Source organism: Ramularia collo-cygni, assembly GCF_900074925.1.
Source record: "Ramularia collo-cygni strain URUG2 genome assembly, contig: RCC_scaffold14, whole genome shotgun sequence".
Classification (NCBI taxonomy): domain Eukaryota; kingdom Fungi; phylum Ascomycota; class Dothideomycetes; order Mycosphaerellales; family Mycosphaerellaceae; genus Ramularia; species Ramularia collo-cygni.
Window position 1 is genome coordinate 654,107 of NW_019716268.1, and position 21,671 is coordinate 675,777.

The 21,671-nt window shown below is 52.5% G+C and overlaps 10 protein-coding genes; 4 read left to right on the top strand and 6 right to left on the bottom strand.

Moving 5' to 3' along the window:
• Nucleotides 1-1,200: 1,200 nt before the first annotated feature.
• Nucleotides 1,201-1,974, top strand: RCC_08564 (uncharacterized protein; the record flags this gene model as incomplete). XM_023773814.1 has 2 exons in its annotated part: nt 1,201-1,210; nt 1,268-1,974. The coding sequence occupies 2 exons, from the start codon at nt 1,201-1,203 to the stop codon at nt 1,972-1,974; spliced, it is 717 nt and encodes a 238-aa protein (XP_023629582.1).
• A 587-nt stretch (nt 1,975-2,561) lies between these two features.
• On the top strand, nt 2,562-3,169 carry RCC_08565 (uncharacterized protein; the record flags this gene model as incomplete). XM_023773815.1 has 3 exons in its annotated part: nt 2,562-2,772; nt 2,837-3,040; nt 3,099-3,169. 3 exons carry the CDS (start codon nt 2,562-2,564, stop codon nt 3,167-3,169), a joined length of 486 nt encoding a protein of 161 aa, XP_023629583.1.
• Nucleotides 3,170-3,464: 295 nt separating this feature from the next.
• Nucleotides 3,465-4,894, bottom strand: RCC_08566 (uncharacterized protein; the record flags this gene model as incomplete). XM_023773816.1 has 2 exons in its annotated part: nt 3,465-4,601; nt 4,757-4,894. 2 exons carry the CDS (start codon nt 4,892-4,894, stop codon nt 3,465-3,467), a joined length of 1,275 nt encoding a protein of 424 aa, XP_023629584.1.
• A 704-nt stretch (nt 4,895-5,598) lies between these two features.
• RCC_08567 (probable EMP24 protein precursor) lies at nt 5,599-6,454 on the top strand (the record flags this gene model as incomplete). XM_023773817.1 has 4 exons in its annotated part: nt 5,599-5,793; nt 5,928-6,135; nt 6,190-6,377; nt 6,437-6,454. The coding sequence occupies 4 exons, from the start codon at nt 5,599-5,601 to the stop codon at nt 6,452-6,454; spliced, it is 609 nt and encodes a 202-aa protein (XP_023629585.1).
• Nucleotides 6,455-7,243: 789 nt separating this feature from the next.
• RCC_08568 (uncharacterized protein) lies at nt 7,244-8,293 on the bottom strand (the record flags this gene model as incomplete). The annotated part of the gene is made up of 1 exon (XM_023773818.1): nt 7,244-8,293. The coding sequence occupies one exon, from the start codon at nt 8,291-8,293 to the stop codon at nt 7,244-7,246; it is 1,050 nt and encodes a 349-aa protein (XP_023629586.1).
• Nucleotides 8,294-9,330: 1,037 nt separating this feature from the next.
• Nucleotides 9,331-10,653, bottom strand: RCC_08569 (uncharacterized protein; the record flags this gene model as incomplete). Its single annotated transcript, XM_023773819.1, has 1 exon — nt 9,331-10,653. The coding sequence occupies one exon, from the start codon at nt 10,651-10,653 to the stop codon at nt 9,331-9,333; it is 1,323 nt and encodes a 440-aa protein (XP_023629587.1).
• A 1,270-nt stretch (nt 10,654-11,923) lies between these two features.
• On the top strand, nt 11,924-14,306 carry RCC_08570 (related to SFH1 subunit of the RSC complex; the record flags this gene model as incomplete). XM_023773820.1 has 3 exons in its annotated part: nt 11,924-13,672; nt 13,724-14,188; nt 14,244-14,306. 3 exons carry the CDS (start codon nt 11,924-11,926, stop codon nt 14,304-14,306), a joined length of 2,277 nt encoding a protein of 758 aa, XP_023629588.1.
• A 338-nt stretch (nt 14,307-14,644) lies between these two features.
• Nucleotides 14,645-15,253, bottom strand: RCC_08571 (uncharacterized protein; the record flags this gene model as incomplete). XM_023773821.1 has 2 exons in its annotated part: nt 14,645-14,698; nt 14,756-15,253. The coding sequence occupies 2 exons, from the start codon at nt 15,251-15,253 to the stop codon at nt 14,645-14,647; spliced, it is 552 nt and encodes a 183-aa protein (XP_023629589.1).
• A 1,723-nt stretch (nt 15,254-16,976) lies between these two features.
• Nucleotides 16,977-18,251, bottom strand: RCC_08572 (related to ethanolamine kinase 1; the record flags this gene model as incomplete). The annotated part of the gene is made up of 1 exon (XM_023773822.1): nt 16,977-18,251. One exon carries the CDS (start codon nt 18,249-18,251, stop codon nt 16,977-16,979), a length of 1,275 nt encoding a protein of 424 aa, XP_023629590.1.
• Nucleotides 18,252-19,542: 1,291 nt separating this feature from the next.
• RCC_08573 (uncharacterized protein) lies at nt 19,543-21,052 on the bottom strand (the record flags this gene model as incomplete). XM_023773823.1 has 2 exons in its annotated part: nt 19,543-19,743; nt 19,796-21,052. The coding sequence occupies 2 exons, from the start codon at nt 21,050-21,052 to the stop codon at nt 19,543-19,545; spliced, it is 1,458 nt and encodes a 485-aa protein (XP_023629591.1).
• Between the last annotated feature and the right edge of the window lie 619 nt (nt 21,053-21,671).

Below are 21,671 nucleotides of genomic sequence, written 5' to 3' on the forward strand. Positions count from 1 at the left end.
AACAAGCGATCGGGATATCCGATCGATCCCCATGTATGTCTGCTTCGTACAAGCCCAGTCGTCTCCACATCATGGTGGCATGGCTAAATTGGTGTCRAATCAATGAACCGGTGGTATTTTCATAGGGCAAATGGTCGGCGGTGTCAGTTCGAAGACATACGCTCGATGTGCAGCCAACGGTATCGCAGCATGTAATCGTTTCATGCTGCGCCCTGCAGGGTACTTTCAGGTATGTAGATGTGGGGACGATTCCGAAATTGAACACCGCATGCACAGCCGCATATTGGCGCAGGCCCTAGTTACTGTGCTCCAGGCTTCACCGGTGACCGGAGCTTTCCCAAGGTTCTCAGAACTCGAATTTCGTCTCTCAAATACAATGTTCAAGGCCAAGTAGGTAGCACACATAGATTGTTGGAGCACTGAAAGTAGCCTGGCTGAGAGTGTCCTTGGATTCGAGCCATGTTTCCTAGCATAAATAAGGCGCATTGAGGTCGGCTGAGAAAACTAGGTTGCAAGGACCAGAAACCTTGCAGTATGAGTCAACATTTTAGCAGCAAAATAATGTGGAGGTGGTCGAGGTAGGTGAGAAAGGGCCCGTGCCCTTGGTGTGCCGCAGCTGCCCGCCAATTTCGCATAACTTCAGTCCGTTCCCACTTCCTTCTTCCCCTCAACACCAACCAACACCGAACATACACATCACAATACAATCACAAGACAGTTATCATGGCTGCCTTTTGATTGTCGTCGTCGTCGCCCAACATATCTCACCAACCCCACCAACACTCTAACTCCACTTTTCGTCGGCCTCACGGCCTTCACCCAACCCACGTGCCTCGTCCACCAAACGACCACTCCGTGAACATTAACCCACCGCCCCTCACGGCTTCCCAACAACAAACATGGCTTCCACCACCAGTTTCACCAAGGCATACGCCAACACCCGTGTTCTCACAAGACTTCGAGCTCTACCAATCGCAGACCCTCCCGCAGGATCCTCCGCGCCGGGCTCCATCGCTCGATTCGACGCCGCATCTTTCGTTTAACACTGCGAACAACTTGTTCCAAGTGAACGGAAATATCACGTCTACGAACAACAGAAGGCCTCCTGTACCACTTTTCAATAACAACTCTACCGGACACCTGCCCACCCAAGCACAACACCAAGTACTACATCAAGCACAGAACCCCCCAGCTTTCACAATGGGTGCAGGTAATACAACATCACCTCACGTAGCAGTAGTCCCTATTCTAACAGCCCCTTTCTCAGAAATCAACGTCGCGTACGACGGAACCTTCGGTGACCTCGGCGCCGGAGGTAACATCGGAGGGGGCGCTGGCATGTTCAACTTCGATTTCGGCGAGGAGAGCTTCGACTTCGAGCTTATGCCTCAGAGCCACAGCTCTCTGGACAGCGCTGGCAGTGCAGCTCCTGGCACGGTCTCACCAAAGGACCTTTTCAATGACTCTATGCCCCCATCTGCCTCTTTCACAAACCTGACGACCCCTGGATCAACATTTCTCGATACCCCTGTGGAAGACTATGAGACTTCGCCCCTGTTTGACGGCTTGACGGCCGACAACAACCAATGGTTTTCGCTATTCCCTGATGCCCCACCTGCGCCAATGGAGAGGACTTCTTCGTCAAGCCAAATACTGGTCCACCCAGGCGGAGAGGGCAACMCTCGCAAGCGTAGCTCCGCACAGGCGTCTCCTAGCTTCAGCCCGGCTGTAAGACACTCGGATGTGGCTGGCGTTGCTGCCCGTAAGCGCGATAAGCCTTTGCCACCAATTGTCGTCGACGAGGCGGACCCCGTCGCCCTAAAGCGTGCTCGAAACACTGCTGCTGCTCGCAAGTCCCGTGCGAAGAAGGTCATGGAGAAGGATGACTTGGAGGGGCAGATCAACGAGCTGAAGACCCAAGTCGAGTACTGGAAGGCAAAGGCTCTAGCGCACGGAGCAGCTGATGAGGAGTAAATGCTCGCTCTCACTGACGGCATGTCATGAGAATCATCTCGAGGGTCCTCTGTGCGAATCATCTCCACTTTCACTTCGGAGAGCGTGGCACTCGAAAACGGCACTACCTACACTGGTGGTGGAAAAAATGTTTGTGTTTTGGAGAGTAATAGGCGCTTGTCGCCATGGCCATTCGCCACTCCATATCTCTTTACTTCGGGTTGCGGTCGTTGACTAAATGTCATTGACAAGTGTTTTCTTGTTTTAAAGCTCCTGACGTCTCCTGTTCCTGTCTAGCAGGAGCAGTCGATCGACTCGTTGCACGCGTTACGGACAGACAGAACGTAGCTCAAAAGTATTGACAGTTCATCCCTCGCGCACATCTCTCCACCATTTAGCGTGACCTGTTCCCAGAAATGTCGACCTTGTGAAGACTGCGATCTACATGATGTCGTCCTTGTACACGGAGTATCTGCGGCACGCGCCAATGCTGTCCTTGAGACTGTCGGTAGATCGACGCGATTGATCTGCGGGCCCGTGCGAGGCTGTGTACTTCACATGAGCGAATGGCTTGTGAAAGTGATCGAAGTAGGCAGGAACTTCTCATCATGGCGGACAGAATGGACGTTTCTTCTCCAGAATCTTCTGGCGAAAACATCACCACGCCAAAGGAACGGCAAACAATCGACCCTGCCGCGCTATCTCCCCCAGACTCTCAGCAGCGCAACATGCCCCTCAGTGCTTCGGGATCCTCACYCGCAAACTCCAACGGCAAGCGTCCGATCCAGACCATCAGTAACGAAAGCGACGAAGTTGAAGGTGGGCCTAGCTTGGCTTGATGAAGACCCGCATGCGCCGCGAAATCTAACATCATCCACCACAGAAATGGCCTCTATGGGCAACGGCGGCGTGAGCTTGAACGCAGGCAGCAGCAATCCCAGCTTTGCCGGTCCCAGGACTCATCCTAACGGCTACACATGGACACTCATGGAAGATGAGCCGGGTTACAAGTGGCAGAACAAAAAGGCACAGGACGAGTACAAACGCGCGTCCGATCAGATGGTACACAAGGACTGCATGATTAGAGGTGAGTTGCCCAAGGAATGTAATGATGACGAGCGAGAGAACTGATGTTGGATTTTTAGCCACATATGGAGATATCTTCGAAGTCGTCGAAAACGAACGGGCTGTTCTCGCTAGCATGCAGCAGCGTTGAGCAAGGCTGGGAGAAAAAATGGCTTGATGCAGCGTTTATTATGCGGCATGGGCAGGAGTTCAGGCACGTGGGATACCCAGTAAGACAGCAAAGGGTGCTGATATGAGAATGATTCACGAAGAAGACAGAACGTAGAGTGACATTATATCAGCCATTCAACCAGTCCATTAATGACAGGTGAAGTTCAGACATCAAAATCGCTTAGAGGCATGAGAAAAGCCATCCTGGCCATCGTCCAAAACGCCCGCGGCTTACAATAGTGCCCAGTGCAGCACATCCTTTGTAATGCTCCACCTTAGTCCCGAGCCATGGACTCAAACTTCTCCCGAATATCCTCAGGATGAACCCGGCGACCCGTACGATCAGTGAACAGACTCGCGACACGTAGCCACGAGTAGACACCATCTCGCGACTCCTTCAGATCCGTGATGATCAGCTCAGAGAGCAGCTGAAGCTCTCTGAAATTGAACATGTCGTCTTCCTGCAGTGTCATCCACTCGCCCATAGTGAACTTGGCTTCACTTCGGCAGCTCCCTGCTCTGCTTCCAGCTTTGCCTCCGGCCTTGCTTCCGGCCTTGCTCGATGGAGCTTTTGGTTTGGCTTCCTCTTTGGGAGCGCTCTCCTCCTTACCTGCCTGCTGCTTTTCATTCTTTTTCTTGWTCTTGTTGTGGTTGTTGTTGTTCTCGCCATTCTTCTTGCCTTCGCCGCCACCTCCTTTGGCGTTCTGGTCGCCCTTGGCCTTCTCCCCTTCAGCGTTCTTCATATCACCGCCGTCRTGCCCCTTGAGCTCGTGAAGTCGCCTGCCAACATCTTTCTTGCTCCGCCCATCAAGTAGAGCTGYGATGTTCTGATTCTTCTCTCCCTTCGACGACATTTCCAAGAGGATGGCGTCCTCGGCGGCGGTCCAATCYCCCTCCTGCAGCTTGACAGTACCTCCAGCATTTTTCTGAGACTCCTTTGAGTTGGTATCCTTCTTTGAATCATTCTTGATGGAGTTGTTCGGCTTGGAATCACCTTTGGTATCTTCAGATGGCCCACTGCTTAGTTTCTTCAGCTCTTGATGTCGCTGTTTGACCTCGTGAACCTTTTTTCCAAGCTCTTCGGCAACTGTGGCCCAAGGCCCACTGGGATTGTCGGCCTTCATTTTGAGCAATTTGGCGTCTTCCTCTGGGGTGAAATTGAGCTCGTTCTCGTCCACTGCGCCGTCCTTCTTCTCGTCGGCTTTTCCACCGTTGCTTGCCTTGTCATTCGTGGCACCTCCATCCTTCTTCGCGTCCTCGGGAGTTGCTTGACCGTCACCACCGCTCCCGATGCCGACAGATTTATCGCGATGCTGAACCAGCACCAGCTTGCCCTTCTTGTCCTTCGACACAACGCTGTGAGTGACGGATCCGCGAGAGCTATTTCTGTCTTGGGCTCTGTCGACAAGAGGCTTGCCAATGTCAGAATCAACAAGAGACACATTGAGCACCGAGCGCAGGAAGAATGGATACATATCAAGATGTGAGTGAGGATGTTTGTGATGTAGATGAGATAAAGAGAAAGAYGTGAGGTGCAGTGAGGTAGTGTAGGGACGGCATGGCATACCTTGGTTTCATTTCGAGAGGGACTGATGGAGACGATTCTTGGGCAGAGCGCGTCAATCAGCGAGACGTTGGGAAGCTGGCCGGGAAGCTTGTCCGCGCTGGAGGCTTTGCCTGCGATGTATGTGGCTAGGCGGCCCATGGCGCGTTGATGGGAATGGTACTGTTACTGGAGAAGCTTGAGGTGGAGAGGACGAGACAGTGCATCGAAAGAAAAGTGACCAAGCTAGACTTTTGCGAGTGATTGAACAACTTTCTAGATTTGGCCAATGCGAATGGACTCGACAAAATGAATACTGCTTGCCTCGTCTTTAAAAGTTCTTTGACCAGATTTACCTACATCGAGGTGTGAACGCGAGACGAAGTAGAGCACCTTCTCTGAAAGTCCTCGGGCTCACATTTGTGATGCTTTCAGCCATTGCATCGAATTGCCAGAGACGAGCAGCAAGAACCAGTAGCATTTGACCGCCTGGGATCCGCAATTTTCCCAACTCTTCAACAGCGTCCTGACGCGTCGCAACGACCCGCGAGGTTTCGACGGCCTCGTCGTGGCATTGGTCATAGCGACATCGTTCGAGACTCCGCATGCGCTGCCCGATCCTTATTCAACATACATTTTGTAAACAAAAACTCCCGAAACTGGTGCAAAGCAAACTATTGAGCAATGATGTTCGAGAAGAGGAGGGAGATGGATGAGGTTGGCGCGTCAAAGTATAGTGACTGCCAAGAGTTGTACGAGACCCTGGAGACACGTCCATCTTTCCTGTCCTCCCTACCTGCTTGCGGCTCCAGCATACCAAAAGACTCGCGATTTATCCGGTGTTCCCTTCGACCTTCTTCTGGAATATGGCGTTCTACACAGGATTCTTACTGGCGTTGCTGTCCCTCCTGGCTATCTGCAATGCGCACAACATCCAGCTCAAGGCGCACTCGCGGGAATGCTTCCACGAGGTTTTGCACAAGGACGACAAGATGACAGTGACCTTCCAAGTGGGCGATCGAGAATTCGGTGGTAGCGGAAACTTGGACATCGACTTCTGGGTATGCACAATCTTGGGGAAGAGCAAGCAGCAGAGGCATAGGATGATATGGCGTGCAATGAAGAAGCATTGAAGATAGACACGAAACGGTGGATACGTATGCATGGGWGAATGCTGACAGATATGGCACAACAGATCCAGGACCCAAACCTTGTCAACCTGCGCCACCAAACGTCTGTCAGCGCTGGAGATCACTCCTTCGATGCCCAGTCAGACGGCAAATACACATACTGCTTCAGCAACGAGAACTGGTCAGCGAATACAAAGGAAGTCAGCTTCAACGTCCACGGAATWGTCTACGTGTCTGAAAGTGAAGCTCCTCAAGATCCGCTGGAGAAGGAAGGTGTGTGAAGGTCAAAGACTATGCTCTGCTCCGACAAAGACTAAACGTGATCAGTACGCCAAATGACCGAACTTATGGCCCAGGTCAAGGATGAGCAAGGTTATATTGTTGTTCGCGAGCGAACTCACCGGAACACAGCTGAGAGCACCAATGCTCGTGTGAAGTGGTGGAGCATTTTCCAGATTGGTGTGCTCCTCGGCGAGGGAGTCTTCCAGGTATGGTGGCTGAAGCGCTTCTTCGAGGTAAAGACATCCACTAGCAATTCATACCACAAGAGGACTCTGAGCTGACATCATAGCAGGTCAAGCATGTAGTATAAGACGAGGACTATGGACCAGGAAAATTCCAGAAATGCGATGTACGATGTTTGATCGATTTGCATGAATTGAAGACGAATTCAAGCCACGCTTTATGCTTCACGGCCGTGTTTCTTCACATGCGGCGATTCTATCAGACGTCGATGCCAATGTTGATGCCGTGACACTCCTGGCCAGAACTAGAAATCGCAGAGCCATTGTTCGCTTGGTTGAGAGCCGACAATCTAGCCACTAGATGATCTCGCCAGGCTGTACGACTGTTCGTAACGATGCACAGGGCGAAACGAATAGTCTTGAATTCTYTACACAGACAATCTTCCTGAGATCGGCAATGGGTGCAGTATTTGAAATTTCGAATGAGGTCGTTTGGAAGTTGGAACATGTCCTCGATTGCTATGAWCTGATCAAAGATTTTCTCATGGCTTGGGCCAGTGCTACGATGCTTCCATTGACACGATACTGCTAAGCGGTGCTCTTAGGGTTAGTGTTGGGGTAGGCACATTTGCCTTTTTCGCGTGCAGCAACACCTGATGTAAGTGATAGGACTGGGCACGATGGATGCTGGGTTTCTCCCGTGTATGGAACGACTACCTTAGGTTGTGGTCATAGATGCGCGATATGTTACTCATTTCGTCACTTTAATGTTGATGCGATTGCCAACCAACGCGGTGCAAAACTCTTGCCCAAATGGAGATGGGGAAGATACTATGTAAGCATATGGATACCGTTAAGGTATGACTGCTCAGCGCATCCCTATGATAACGAAATCTATTGATAGCATTCGGGGTATCTTATAACTCATCAAACAGCTTCTTCAAATAAGGATCCTCACTCACAGTCGCGCGAGGTATGGGGTTCAGTGCAGTGATCGAGGAGGCAAGCTCGAGGACCTTTGCAACCGACGGTACATTGCCGCCGACAGCCCCGTGCTTCTTTGTGGTAAAGAATGCCACAATCAGAGCCACCACAGCAAGAAAGACAGCCCAGATGACACTCCATCGCATTCGACTCTTTTGCTTCTTCTCCTTTTCCCGCCTCTCATACGCTTCAACACGATTCCTGGCCGCTTCGAGTCTCTGCCCAATCCTATCTCTCTGGTCCTTAGAGCTCTTCAATTGTACAAGTAGCTCGTTGATGGCTTTCTCTTGAGAGTCGAAATTCTCGAACCCCTTGAAAGTTCCCACGGTGTCTTCCTCGAGTCTACCAGACTGTTCCCGAAAAGAGGTATGCAAATTCCGACTTTCCTCTGCCAGTCTCTGCAGACTTGCGACTGTGGACATCAACAAGGAAACTTTCTCCAGAATAGCATAATAGGTATCGTCCAATTGGCGTGTGCTGCTCATGGCGACTTCCTCCACATTTTTCAAGCTCTCGCGGAGCTCCTTCTGCCTTCTTTCGTTGTCCCTCTTCGCCTTCTGGACGTCCTCGGGCTGTATCTGGCGTCGTCTGGCCTGTTGTGCCTGCTGGGCTCTCCGTTCCTCTTCAGTTCGCCGCTGATTATGTGACGCACTGTTGCTAGAATGTCGGCTGGAGTCTAGGTGTTTCTTATCGCGACGCAAGAGGCTGTCGAAGCTGATCGGTGGCTTGAGCTCTATGGCTGACTGTACCACCTCTTTTGCACCATGTCGATGATGGTGATGGCCGTGAGAGCCGGTGAAGGCTCTGTTCCGCAAACCGTGAGAGTGCAACCGCTGGTGCAGGTGCGACTTCTCACGACGGTGCTCTTCGGGGGATGGAGGAWCGGTTTGTGATCGAGCAGGAGGTTCTGATGGTGGCACTTCTGAAGTTCGAACGGACGGTAGCAATTTGCGGAGACCTTCTGTATTGTTGGACGACATCATCGGCCGCGGTATCGCAGACCAGCTGCTCCACGGGTCGCTGCATTTGGAGGCGGTATTTGATTGAGGGTAGTTGGTTGGAGGCGGTCACCAAGTTCGAGGATGGTTAGTAATCCACGTCTCCACAAATGTCTTGCAAGCTTCCTTCTTCCGTTCTCAATCTTCATCTCCTCACTCACATTTGTTGCTATGACTAGAACCCCTTCTCCCTTGTTTGCGATCRTCGTGTCGTGTGCCAGAGGAAAGCCACAAAGCACACTTCACCCAACTTCTCTTCATGAAGATCATCAGTCTCCTCTAGACCTGGCCTCGCAAGGCCATCTTTGTGGACCGACAACAGTGCCAAAAGCATAACAAAAGCAATTCAAAATTTCACCTCCAACGACCAAATCCATGTGCATGGAAATATCTTTCGAATCTTGGTAATATACATGTAGCATTCAACAAAGGGTCACATTTCTACAGCTAGGATGAAGGAGAAGATATCAATGGATCGAGAGCGACGGGCCAGGGGAAGGGAAGTTACCTGGACGGACCGTGATGTACGGTTTAAATGAAAGACCGCGAGGCATAAGTCAAAGTCATGCACATTTGWCTGTGGCAGGTGACCATGCTTGAGGTAGACTCGTCAGGTGTCTGCCATTAGTGAGCACGTACACCGCGACACGAACGGATCGAAGAAACAATAAACGGTCATCACAGTAGGAGAGAAGAGCTCAGCTTGAAAGCCTTCCAATATTCGCGATTTCTATGTTCAAACGCTGATAGAAACAAAACAAAAACACCAGTAGCGAACTTAAGGATCATCTGTATCCAAGCGCAATGCAATGCATGAAACTTTCTAAGCTTATCCCAAAATGCCTGCCCTGTGTGTATCCTCAAGGCAACGCCGGCCAAGAAACACATGCACGCAAAAGGAAATACAATCCAATCCAATCCAAGCATCGCCATGATCATGCGCCCATCAATCATACAGAGGCTCCTGGCCTTTGTTCGGATCGTAAAATCGTGAGTTAGAGGAAAAGAGTGCAAAGAGATGCCTATGCTACCCATCCGAACCATCCGTTCTGTGCGTGGCGACGGACATGGGCGTGACGGAATTCCGAGCGCTTCATGATCTGGCCGTTCGAGCAAGTTGTACCCGCAGCGACAGCCTGCCAGACCACATTGCCATTGTTGCAAAGACCGAACTGGGATGCGCCGTTACAGACCAGAGCTCCGTTGGTGGAGCAGGTCGAGCCCGATGAAGTTGAGCCAGTGGCGATAGGAGCTGCGCCGGTGCCGGCTGTGGTGCCAGGACCGGAAATGCCCGCGCCAGAAGAAGGTGTGAGAGTTGGGTAGGAAGCTGGTGGTCCCATCGAGTCGGGAATCCCCGCTGGCGAGGAGGACGCTGGAGCAGCCGTAGAGATGGTGGGGATGGGGACGATRCTCAATGGGCTGTCAGACACGACAGCCGGCGAGGAAGGCGCTGGAGCTGCCGTTTGCATGGTGATCATGCTGGATGGAGCAGCTGTTTGGATGGTGATCATGCTGGATGGACCACCGCCATAGCTGGCAGGTGCTGATGTTGGTTGAGCTTCGCTCGCGGTTGAAGAGGCAGAAGAGTCAGCTGGAGGGCTGTTGCTGTCGGGCGATGCGGTCTGATAACCGGAAAGTCCTGAAGTCTGTGCGGCCGCGGCAGCAGCACAGCTTGGGCCAGTGGCCTCTTTGAGGATGGCGCCTGCGGCTTTCACAACGTCTTTGCCAGGGTTGGGAATGATAAGGTCTGTGCTATCAACACCTTGACACTCCGAAGGGGGGAGGTTGATCAGATATTGGTTGGGCAGACTGTCGAACGCCTCCTTGGAGTCTGAACCGCCAGAAATGGTTATTGGCGCGCAATTCATGTACACCTCACGGGTTCCACCTAGCTTGTTGTACCAAAGCCACGCAAAGGTAGCCTGGCCGTTGGGGAATCCCTTGGGAATGGTGAATTCGAATGCCAGTGGGTCGCCGCTACCCGTCGGGGCGCTTGGGCAACCACCTTCGAAGACTTTGATCGTCTTGAAAACTGATGAGGCGGTGGGCTCCTTGTCGAGGGTGATGGAAAGCACACAAGTGCCTCCAGCGTGAGTAGCGCTTCCGCTGAAAGTGAGTGGGCTGGGTACCCCGACAGTCATGTTGTTCATGGTAGTGATGTCCCACGGCGTGCCCGCTTTGTGCTGGCAGGGGTAATCCGACTCGGGGCTTCCTGGCTTGACGGGATGAAGAGGGCTGGTGGTTGGCTTGCCAAAAGGGACCGGCTCGTTGATGATCATGTGAGCGGTTGCGTGTCCAGCGAGAAGCAGGATTGCCGAGATAGAAGTAAGCATGTTGAAGACCATGTTGAAGGTTGGTACTGTTGCTGTGGTAGGGGCAAACAGTGCGTGTGTGGTTTGCTGGCGATTCTTGACCTGCTGAGAATCGACGTGGTTGCTGATGAGCGTTGGTGGTGCTGAGTTACTGTTTGAAGAAGTGGGTTGCTTGCCAGAAGCAGTTCGTAAGTTCGTGAGTATGCTGAGGATGCTTGAAGTACGAGGGGGTTGGAAGGAAAGTGGTGGAAGAGAACGAAGGAAAGTCAAGTGTTGCAAACGCGAGTGATAAGAAGAAACGCATTCACTGAAGTGACAATGGGGAAAAGTGGCACRATAAGAACAAACAATCTCATTGTTCCCGTGGCGTCTGTCTTGCAAAGTGACCAGGGGCGGCCGCGTGTTGGTCGCATTCACTGCTGCAACTTGCCCGCAAGGTCCTGGAGGTGGATCTCGCTGCAGCGACTCTAGACGAGAAGGCATGCCAATTGGATCTGGCGTCACGGTCGTTTGTGGTCTGTTGTTTCATTCTCGGCATCCAAGCATCGTCAAGCTTTGGAGAGACGCAGGCAAGCGGCTGCAGGTCAGAGACAGACGTTCACTCGAGGTCTGAGACACGGTCGCATCGGCTTGTCCCAGGTTTGCAGATCCACATGGGTCGGAGAAAGCACAATAGCCTAGCAAATCCACGCTGCTGTGGCCATAGGTTAGCTGGCGGTTGGCCAGCGGTGAGGTCGCACTCTCCCATTCCGAAACACACCACGAACTTTACGCGCCCATCAGTTCTGTGACTGGAGGTTGAAGGCAGCACTACGCATGCCGGTGGGACCATGGCAATCATGGCATTGCACATGGCCGCGGCACGTGAGATGCTGGTGTTGATCGCATCCTGGCGCACAATTGTGGTGGATAATAAGACGTTCAATGTCGGGAGAGGAGAGGAGACAAGCAACACCAGGTAGTGACGGCGGGAGGACGGCAGAGTGGAATGTGGGAACAGTGATTGATGGAGATGTTCGTCAATATTTGATGGGTCCCATCAAACGTGGTGCTTTTGGTCCCTTCCTTCAAAGTTCGCTTTCGCTGGCGCAAACGCGCCGTCACGTCTTCCTCTGATCTTCAAGGAATTGACAATCTACTCGCTGCCAGGCTGGTTCCTCTCTCACGCCACACCGGATTCCCCCTCAATAGTAGTGCTTAAGAGTCGCCGGGTCCACGCGATTCTGCCTGTGCGCCATTCCGCACTCCACGCGCGGCGGACCTTCGCGGTCTTGCCAGACGACCTCCTCCTCCACCGCGCATCATGGCCACGGCGGTGAATGTCAACCGGACCAATGCGCCACAGGCGTTCGTGTCCAGCTATGCGCCGCGGATCCGTACCTATGGGAACTCGCTGCTCACTCCAGTTGTCCYCCAGACCGTTCTGCCGCACGTTCGCACCACCAAACGCGGCACCACCGCCATCAACTACGCCGAGGAGTTTGAAGATGATAGTATTGAAGATTCAGATGGTCCCCGCCCCGCGACCGGTTTGCGCACCGCTMAGCAGCGGCAAGGTCCAGATCCGATGGCCGAGAAGGTGAAGGAGTTGGGCAAGGAGGTTCATGCGCCTGTCGATGTGCAGGGTATCTGGAGGGATTGGATGGGCAAGCCCAAACGTACCCTGACCGAGCGGCAGATGCATGTGCAGTCCGCGCTGCCGACCACCCTCATTCCCATCAAGATCGACCTCGACGTGGCGCCCTTTCGTCCCGAGGCCGCTCTGCCCACACCCAGCAATGCAAAGGACTTTGGAATCGACGAGAACCTACCAGCATACAAAGCGCCAGAACCCACCCTTCCCTACAGGCTAAAAGATAGTTTCCTCTGGAACTTGCACGAAGCTCTCATCACACCGGATATGTTCGCCAAGACTTTCGTCGATGAGCTGGACTTTCCCGTGATGAGAAAACAGAATATGATTGTGGAGATTGCGCAGCAGATTCGATTACAGCTCGAGGAACATGCTGCGACCGCGTTGCATCCACTGTTCCAGCCCGATGCTAGCCAGCAGACCGCGCCAGTTACGAATGCGCCTACTCCCTCCGCGAGGCCCGCCATATCTCGAGAACATTCGTCAACTCCTCTCAACACCGAGATCCCCACGGCAAGCCATCTACAGCCACCTCAAAATATCCCGTCATCTGACCCGTCCACTCCGATGGTGAACGGCTCGTCCACTCCCGCACTTGCAGCGACCGCGCAGCCAATGCCCAAAGACCCGTTGGCGTCTTCTGCATTGAACCCACCAGATACCCATCGTTGCATTATAACCTTGTCTATCAACATGCAGAACAAGCTGTACACAGACAAGTTCGAATGGTCCCTTCTTCATCCTCCTGGATTTCCGGAGATCTTCGCCAGACAAACTTGCGCAGACCTTGGCCTACCCGGAGAATGGGTTCCTCACATGGCCCATGCCATTTACGAGGCCAGCCTCCGACTGAAAAAGGACATGATTGATAATGCTGGCACCCTCGCTGGTGTTGTTGGGAGCGGCGTTGATGGATGGGGTGTTGTGGAGAACGAAGCTTGCGAGTATCACGGAACTGCCGAGTCCGCACTTGGCGTCGGAGCTGGCTGGAGATTCGACGAAGACGGTCTTGGAGCCGACTGGGAGCCAAAGATCGAAGTCCTTAACAAGGAGGAGATCGAGAGGAGAGAAGGCGATCGAGAGCGACAAATTCGGAGACAGCGACGAGAAACCGCACGATTTACCACGACATTGCAGACGAAGAGCGGTGGAATGGCGGATTACTTCTCCGGTGGTCTGGGTGCATCACAACAATCCCTGTATGGAGATGACGAGCGCATGGGACGTGGTGAACGAGCGAAGAAAAAGCGCAGGTTCAGGAGTCTGTCGCCTGCTGGACGCGACACACCAGACGTTGCCGGGTTTGGAGGCACTTCGAGCCAACTCACCGAAGTCGAAAGACCGCATTGGCATTGCTCGCATTGCTATATCTGGGGCACGGCCATCTGGGGTGTCAGGGATGGTCCCGCTGGTGCAAGGGTACGTTGTGATTCTGTTTCATTACATGAACTATGCTGACAATCAAAACAGACACTGTGCAATAATTGCGGTCTTTTATATGAGCGTGATAAGCGACTTCCGCCGTGGAACCATCGCCTCTTCTTACACGAGAAGAATCAGGGGTCCCGAGAAGCACACCTTCCACCCCAAGCGGTCGCGCCACCCGTTCGTCAAGTCTCGCAACTCCAATCGGACRTTGCGTCTTTCCCGCAGTCCACACCCACGCAGTCTCGCTTTGTACGCGATGACCCGGCCATGTCCTCTACGGGCGGTCAGGGCCAGATCTCAGCCAGCACGCTAGCCGACATCGTCAACTATGCAGAACCTGGCGAAGACCTCGACTGGACCAAGATAGTCGAACCACGGGAACGAAAGCGGCTGCAAAACATCATCAATGGACGGAAGTATCGCGAACGTCGTCTTGCAGCAGAGGGTCATGGAGGAAGCGGTGGAAACTACCCTGGCGCGTCTGGCGTTGGGAGTTACCTTAGCCAGGTGAGTATCTACGGCGCCACTTCATCAGATTCAGTTACCTGACTTTGGGGGTTAGGGTTATGGACAGCGTCAGTCCAGTCAGCAGAATACTACTTCTGCCGCGCAGACTCCCGCATGAGTGAGCGGTCGACGATATTTATGATGAAGCAGGTATCGAACCGGTCGACCTTAGGGCGCCGACATTCCAATGTATTAGCGGAAGTKTAAGAACAGCAGGCGATGAATCTGAAAAGACAGATAAAAAGCCTCGTGAAGGCAACGATGTTGTATCTCGTCAATGTCACGTTCGTCAACCATATTGCGACAGCAAGGCTGATGGACGATATTACTACGATAATTGAGGAAAGACCACCGATTTCCCACCGCTCCTCCACTTGTTACACCTTTGGACACTCTCTAATCGACTTTCCCCCATCCCAACATTTCCAAACTTTTCCCCTCACTAATGATTCACATCTAAGTCTCAATGGCAGCTCTCTTCACCAAAGGCTCGCTTTCACTCTCGGGAGACTATAAAACCGCACTGTCAGCTCACGTCGACCTACAAACTCATCTTGGATCACTTACATCTTCTGCCTTCCTCTTCGCCCCGCCACTCGCAGCATCAACCACAGAAGCTTCCGCCGTGAACCCCGGTTCAGGAGCGACGGCCGGACTTCCTTTCTGCCTCAATCCAATCCCTCCGATGACATTCCGGTCCCCGATGACTGTGATGCCACAGTTGATTGTCAGATCTACTTTCAGTGCTCTCGGGCGTTTAACAGCTTGCGTTGTTGATGTTGTTGTTGCAGACGCTGAGATGTCGGGGGCAGTGATGTGGTGGATGACTTGCAAGAGAGAGGTGCTGAGTTTGGTGATTTCTGCGAAGGGTGGTGGGGGTGTTTGAACGAGGTTGTTGCAGCCGTGAATGCTGGAGGCGGTGTTGATTGTGAGGGTTAGGGGTTGATTGGCGAGTCTTTCGTTTCCCGGTTCGACGTCTTCTTCGTCGTCGGAGTCGTTGTCTGAGTCGAGGGTTTCTTCGTAGGGTGGTGGGTCGATGAGGTTGGAGGCAGTTTGGGGTTGCATTTGGGGCGTTGGGGTGGGGAGGTAGATTGTTGGGAGCATTGCTGTCCAGGCCAGAGTTTGGTCGTGAAGCTCGGAAGTGGAGTGGTAGACTGTGGAGGTCCGCAAGTTATATTGATGGGGGTTGTTTGGTTCGCACTCTGGTTCTTTCTTCTGGAATCGTATTGATGGGGGAGAAGGTGTTGCCTGCCAAGAAGACAAGAGCAGGTTTGTATATTTATTTGTGAGACTGCTGATGTTGTGCTTCGAAAAGCAAATGAATGATGAAGAATGAGTTGGGATGGAAATGGAACTGGAAGGGAAGTCAACTTTATACCGCTTCGAAAGTTGGTCACAATAGCAAGTCGACAATAGCATGCATTGATGTACCAATCGGGCAAGCTCAGCTTTTTTTTTCCTATTCAGAAACGCCTGAGAATTACAACTCAGGGTCACATGAATCTTGCATCATACACTCGTCGTTCCAATGACAGGTGCTGCTTCAGATCTTGCGTGGTGTGGTACTGTAACTACAATAGTAAGGTAACGTTACTACTTGCGAAAGTTTCATGGACAATATGAACAGAAAAGCACGGACCTTTTTGACCAGCCCTCCTTTCCACCAACATGACACATCAGTCCTTGAGTGTTCTTCATCACCTCGCCTCTTCTTGACAACTATCAGATTATATGCGGTGGGTCGTGAACGCAATCCGAAGTGCTCGCTGCTTCTCGCATTTTCAGTGTAAAATGAGTCTCATTCATCGTCGAGGCATTTTCAACCGAATCCACTGTGCCTCTACGAAGCACAAACCCGGGTTTCAAAGTCCGTTGCGATGATTGACTCCTAGTCTGCAGTTTTCGTTCCCAAACTTGATCACTCATCGCTTTTTCACTCACCATATAGAGGTGACAGGCTCATCGCGAGAGCGAAGGAGGTTGGTACGCGGCCCGATCAACTCTACCATGAGCGTGAACGAGATACTGCCCGACGAGGTAGCAAAACAGTAGTTTGGCGGCGACCTTGTCCGCTCTTTCAACGGCGTCAGCAATTCGACTGCTTTGGCTTTTGGGTTCAAGCTTGGCAGGTTGCTTGGACKTGAGCGTTGTGTGATCTGTTGGTTAGAGCATCATCTCGACTCTCATATCTTATGGACCACATTCTTGTCGATTGAAGTGCTTCGTTGATGGTATCAAGGACGCTTGTGGAGTTTGGTAGCGCCCGCAGATCTCTTGTTCCAGGCCGTGGGTGGAGAGAAGAGTTTGGGGGGCGTGAGGACGGACAACCCATTAGTTGCGTTCAGCTTGGCCGGTAAGTTCATGGTCGAAAGGCCATACTAATTTGGTCTTGAGTGCAGGGGAGATGGTATAGGAGAATGTGATACTTACCCAGAATGTTACTAGTCGTTAGAAAATGGGACAGGGACAAAAAGTCTGAGGCTGTAGGAAACTTCTTTTCGTCCGCTCATTCGAGAAGTATCTCGCTTACCTGCTCGATGTGAGTATGAAGGTTAGAAATATGAGTCGAAGAGTCAGTATTCCGGACTTGCACGGAAGCWCAATGACCAAATATTCACAAGAAGCCTCATTTCGCCCCCAACCATCACAGACCAATGTCGTGTTGAAGACAGTTGACGCAGTGAATATATCGCACATTCCTGGTATATGTGCCGTATACCACATCACGCCGCTCTTTCGTTCCATTAGATTAATCTCCGCCATCCGGCTCGCCAATAGCCCATCACCACTATTCTGAATGCCACTTCTTTTCTCGCACGTACATTTCTCGGCCTTCCTTCTCCCGAGACCCGTCGGTCTCCTCTTTGAATGCCCAGTATTCGCGAAGTCGGTGCTGAGCATAGCTGGCGTAGTCAAAGTCTATTTGACTAATCTCATTCTGAATCAATGCCCATATTCCCCAATATAGTCCAGGAAGACCTCTGAAGGATTCCACCTGATCGAAGAGCTGATCGATGTCTTTCTTGAAGTCAATCTCAACAGCGATGGTGTCATTGTCGGAAATGGAATGGTAGCGGTAAGAAGCCACATAATGTTGCAGGAACTCTCGCCTTTGAGACTTTGTGGGAACCTGGCTGTGGTCGCACTCAAAGCCGCACCATTCGGCGAAGTGGTTTGCAATGTCAAATGCTGCGTGGCCGGGAGTGGCATATTCATAATCAATGAAATTGACTGGCCTTTCTGTGGACTCGCTGCTCGGATCGACGGCAGGTATAATCACATTGCCGGAAAGGAGGTCGCAGTGGGTGAAGACGTAGTCTTTGCCGTCAAGACCGGGTGTGTCGCCAAGTTTAGCAGAAACAAGATCAAGCTCTGCCTGCAGCACTTGCTTCTGCTCCTTCTCCTTTTCGGTTTTTACAGGAAGCACATCGACCCACTGTTGCATAACGGTCCACGTATTTGGCTCGGGTCGAGTGTTGTTACCATTCGTGGCCGCCAGGTGTTTTGAGTCCTCTGTTTTGGTGGCCTCGATTATCGGCGTGGAGGTAATAGTAGAGATGGGTAGACAACCATGCCATTGCCCAAGTCTCTTTGCTACCTGACGATAGACCTCAGGCTTCCGAAGATCTTCAGGCGTGCATACATCGCCAGCAATGTAGGAGTACATGAGCCCATTGTCAAATCTAGCAAGTAGGGGTGGTGCCAATCCGAGATTTGCCAACAAATTGTGAGCGCGAAGCTCCCTCTCGCGGTCAATAAGGACCTCGGTATCTTTCCCGTACGCTCTGATGAGTATGGCGTCTTGATCCACTTCCAAGTCTGTTTTGCCCGGACGCCGTTTAATTGCCTTCATCAGGGTGTTGGTAATGCCTTCCGTGAAGCGCACCAACTCGATCGCGCCTTCCTCATTCTTCCACTCCGGCGAGTACTGCTCAACTAGCAGCAAGGCACTCTTGTCAGGCTCAGTGGTATCGAAGGTAATCGGTATGTGTYGTAAAGCCAGAGGTGAGTCGACCTGATCTGGCCGGCGGGCGGTGGACGCGCCCTGAGGAGTTGTGGACATTGCTTGTATTCTGAGGATGTGTAGCACTGCTTCTCATAGTATGCCGCTAGCTGGCGAGGGGTCGCAATCGACAGGTTGCTGCCGCACGGCGTGTAATTGCGCTCGACTTGTCGTTGATGAGAGAGAGTGAAGGGAACTGGTAGAAGGAAACCTCGGGCATGTAGGACACATGTAGTCTGCTCCAGTTTCCTTCGGTGGACCGTAACTCAGTGTCTTTTTGGGGAGATCATCGGACCCTGGGAGCGGGGGCGAGGGCGGCAGCCGCGTAGTAGCGTCCTCGACAGGAGACCGCCTGCGATGAGACCACGAATGAACCAATGATCCGCCCGAGATTGCACCCGAGCTGTGTTCTCTTTTCAATAATCTCCTCGCATTGCTTTCATTAATCGCACTGTGTGTGAGTGTTATATTGGCCAGCAATGGAAATGGGAGGTGTAGTCTGCTCGTGGATCAGGGGATCGTTGAGATGAGCTTTCGCCTACATGACGGGAGCTTCAAATGCCTCAAACCGCAGGTCAAATTGCGGACCCTCGAATGGATGCTAAATACCTGAACATCAACAGACGCATATGTTGTTATCGCCCTCAAGGTCCACCCTCCCTTGGGTCTCGAACTCCTTCTCCCCGAGACCCACTCTCTTCTTCGATGGAGCTTGAGTGCGCATGGGTTCAAGAATTGAACCCCTGTTCGCCAAGCCGGCAGAATATGCTCGTGTGAGGATTCTGGAAGAAGTGGCTTGACATGTGACAATCGTCATACTTGATGAAAGCCAAGGACATGCTGTCGTTGCCGACAGCTTGTGTGTGGCACAGGTGATCAATCGTGAAGGTCACGAGAGCAAATTCGACAATCGAGATGTTCTTGGATCGTCCCCACTACGATCTGAGAAGAGGGATGAAGTGTGAGATGATACCCATTTGAAGCAGTAGCCTGCAGCGCGTGTATGACTTCATACCGAGCTGTGAGCTGAAGTCTGTCTGCTACTGCCAACAGAACCAATCCAAAGCAACGTCGTTTCAATGCCCATAAAGCAATACCAAACCCTAGAGTGCGAGACCATTCGTTACCCAGTTGACGCGACGCAACTTTTCGAAAGGTATGCTCCAGATGCACGCTGAGCCGCGCAGGTCTCCTTGTCTCCATAGAGACGAGCACCTCCAAGCCGCTGCTGGTGCCATGTTTCCACCGCACCTGACGATGAAGTGGAGATCCCTTTCGCGTTCGTGCGGAAAGTAGTCATCTTCCCTCCATCCACATGAAACAAACCATCAAATTTTGATGGTGTCCATTCTCACGCAATCCGCAAAATGCCAAGTTCCTTCGTTGGACGGCCTCTCGATCGACTTCTCCTACGATAAAAGGCAAACTCAGGCTTCTCCTTCTTGGGCTCCAGCAGCAATTTGCCGCTTCGTAGCCGAGAAGTGTGCTCAAACAGAAGCTCTGTCTCGCGATGGTCCATGTCCTGGAGAATGATGATGTATTCTGAGTTGGTCTGTGGAGCAGTCAGCAAACGATCTGAAACGAGCGCCAATTGTGCAACATACCGGGTCGTACTTCCAAGGAAGCTGGTAGTACCGCAGCGTCTCGATAGAGATGTACTTGGTCTTGATCTTCGGGTAGACGGGTGCTCGCGGTGGTTGAAAAGGATCGTCTTTCTTCTCAACTTGTGTCTTGAACTTCTTGGCCTTCTCCTCGTCGACCATTATCTCGATGGTCTTGTCAGTATAGCCGAGATTTGCGAGACGCTTGCGCATCTCGCCTTGGAAAGCGTCCTCTGCTTCCTTTGCTTCCTTTTCTGCCTTCTCCTTTTTCTCCTTTTGCTTGCGCAGGAATTCGTTGTATACGCGTTCCTCCTCATCCTTGGCATCCTGCTCGCGCTGCTTGAACTCCTTGTATTCGCGCTCCTTCTTCTCCTTTTCTGCAATCTTGTCCTTCTCCAGCTTGTCCTTGATCCGCTGCTCCTCGGCTTTCTCCATCTCTTTTCGTTCGCGTTGCTTTTGCTCAAATTCCGCTGCAAGGCGCTTCTCTTCCTCGGCCTGCTCCCGGAGCTTTCGCTGGTAGTTCTCGAGAACACGCTGCTCGTTAGACTTCGCTTCCTCAGCTTGCTCTCGAAGCTTTCGCTGGTAGCTCTCGAGAACACGCTGCTCGTTAGATTTCGCGGCCTCCTCAGCCCTCTCCTTCTTGGCGGCCGCCTCCAGATTATCAAGCTTGATCTTGGTCTCAATGCGCTCTTGTTCGAGCTTCCACCTTCGCTCGCGCGACTGCTCCTTGAGCTCCTCTTCACGTTTCTTCAGCTGCCACTCAGCGAGTCCGGGGAAAGCACCTGGCATGACAGAGGCGTCAGAGCGTCCCCTCGACCGGGATCGGCCATAACGATGCTCCAACGCCATCTCAGCTAGGTCAAGCTCGAGCTCGTCGCCCAGCCGATCGCCTAGACGTCGTCCGCGAACTTCTGGTGAGGCACGAGGAGTGACCCGTGGGGAAGATCGGGCGACTGGATAAGGCACTGGGACATGCATTGGGTACATTGGCTGATGCATGTAAGGTGGTTGAGGCATGTAAGGCGGCTGAGGTGAAGGTGATCGATTGTCGTTGTCCTGGGCCATGCGATTGTGTATGTTGATCACAGGAGCCGGGCCGTGGCCGGTAGATCGGCTTCGATGCAGACCACCAGAGGTAAAGCCTGGATCGAGGTGTGCAGTCCTACGGTAGTCGCTATAGTGATGGTGAGGTGAAGGGCGTCGTGAGGAGTCGTAGTCGTAGGCACCATCATCGCCGTAGTAGTAGGGTAAGGGAGGCATCTTGATCTTAGTCAGATCTCAGACGACTATGAGTGTGGGTTGCCTGATTGTCGCGAGCAGAAACGCAACAGACCGGTGAGCAGATTGACAAGTCTATTGGTTGGGGCACCCGCGTGGTCTTTACGTCTGGATGCGTTTCTTCTTTACACGTGGAATGGGTGGAAAGGATGGAAGGAAGAGGAAGAGAGGGACAGTAGATCTCGAAGGATTTCAGCCTCGTCCACTAAGCCCGTAGTGCAATGCACGTCTCAGCCGCGGTGGGCGAGACATACAAGCAGGAAATGGCTTGCTGCTCGGCTAGATGAGTCAACCAACAGACCTACCGTTATTAGTCTCGACCTGCTGTCGGAGGAGTGCGCGTTGGCTGCATCCTTCGCTCATTGGTTTTAGGGCAACCCGAACGTTGTGATTAAGACGCTTGCCCCGCGTCGCGCATGGCTCTACGTCTGATGAAGATGCAGCCGCCACATGTACACGCCGGCATGTGTCTGATCTGTCCGGTCACTGGTCCCAGCTGCGGCTGCTGACCTGTGGGAGCGGCTGTTGGGTTTGGAGCACACGCAGACTGACCCAGGTTGTTGGACATTTGTTGGACAAACCGGTGCAGCGGCGGTCTGCT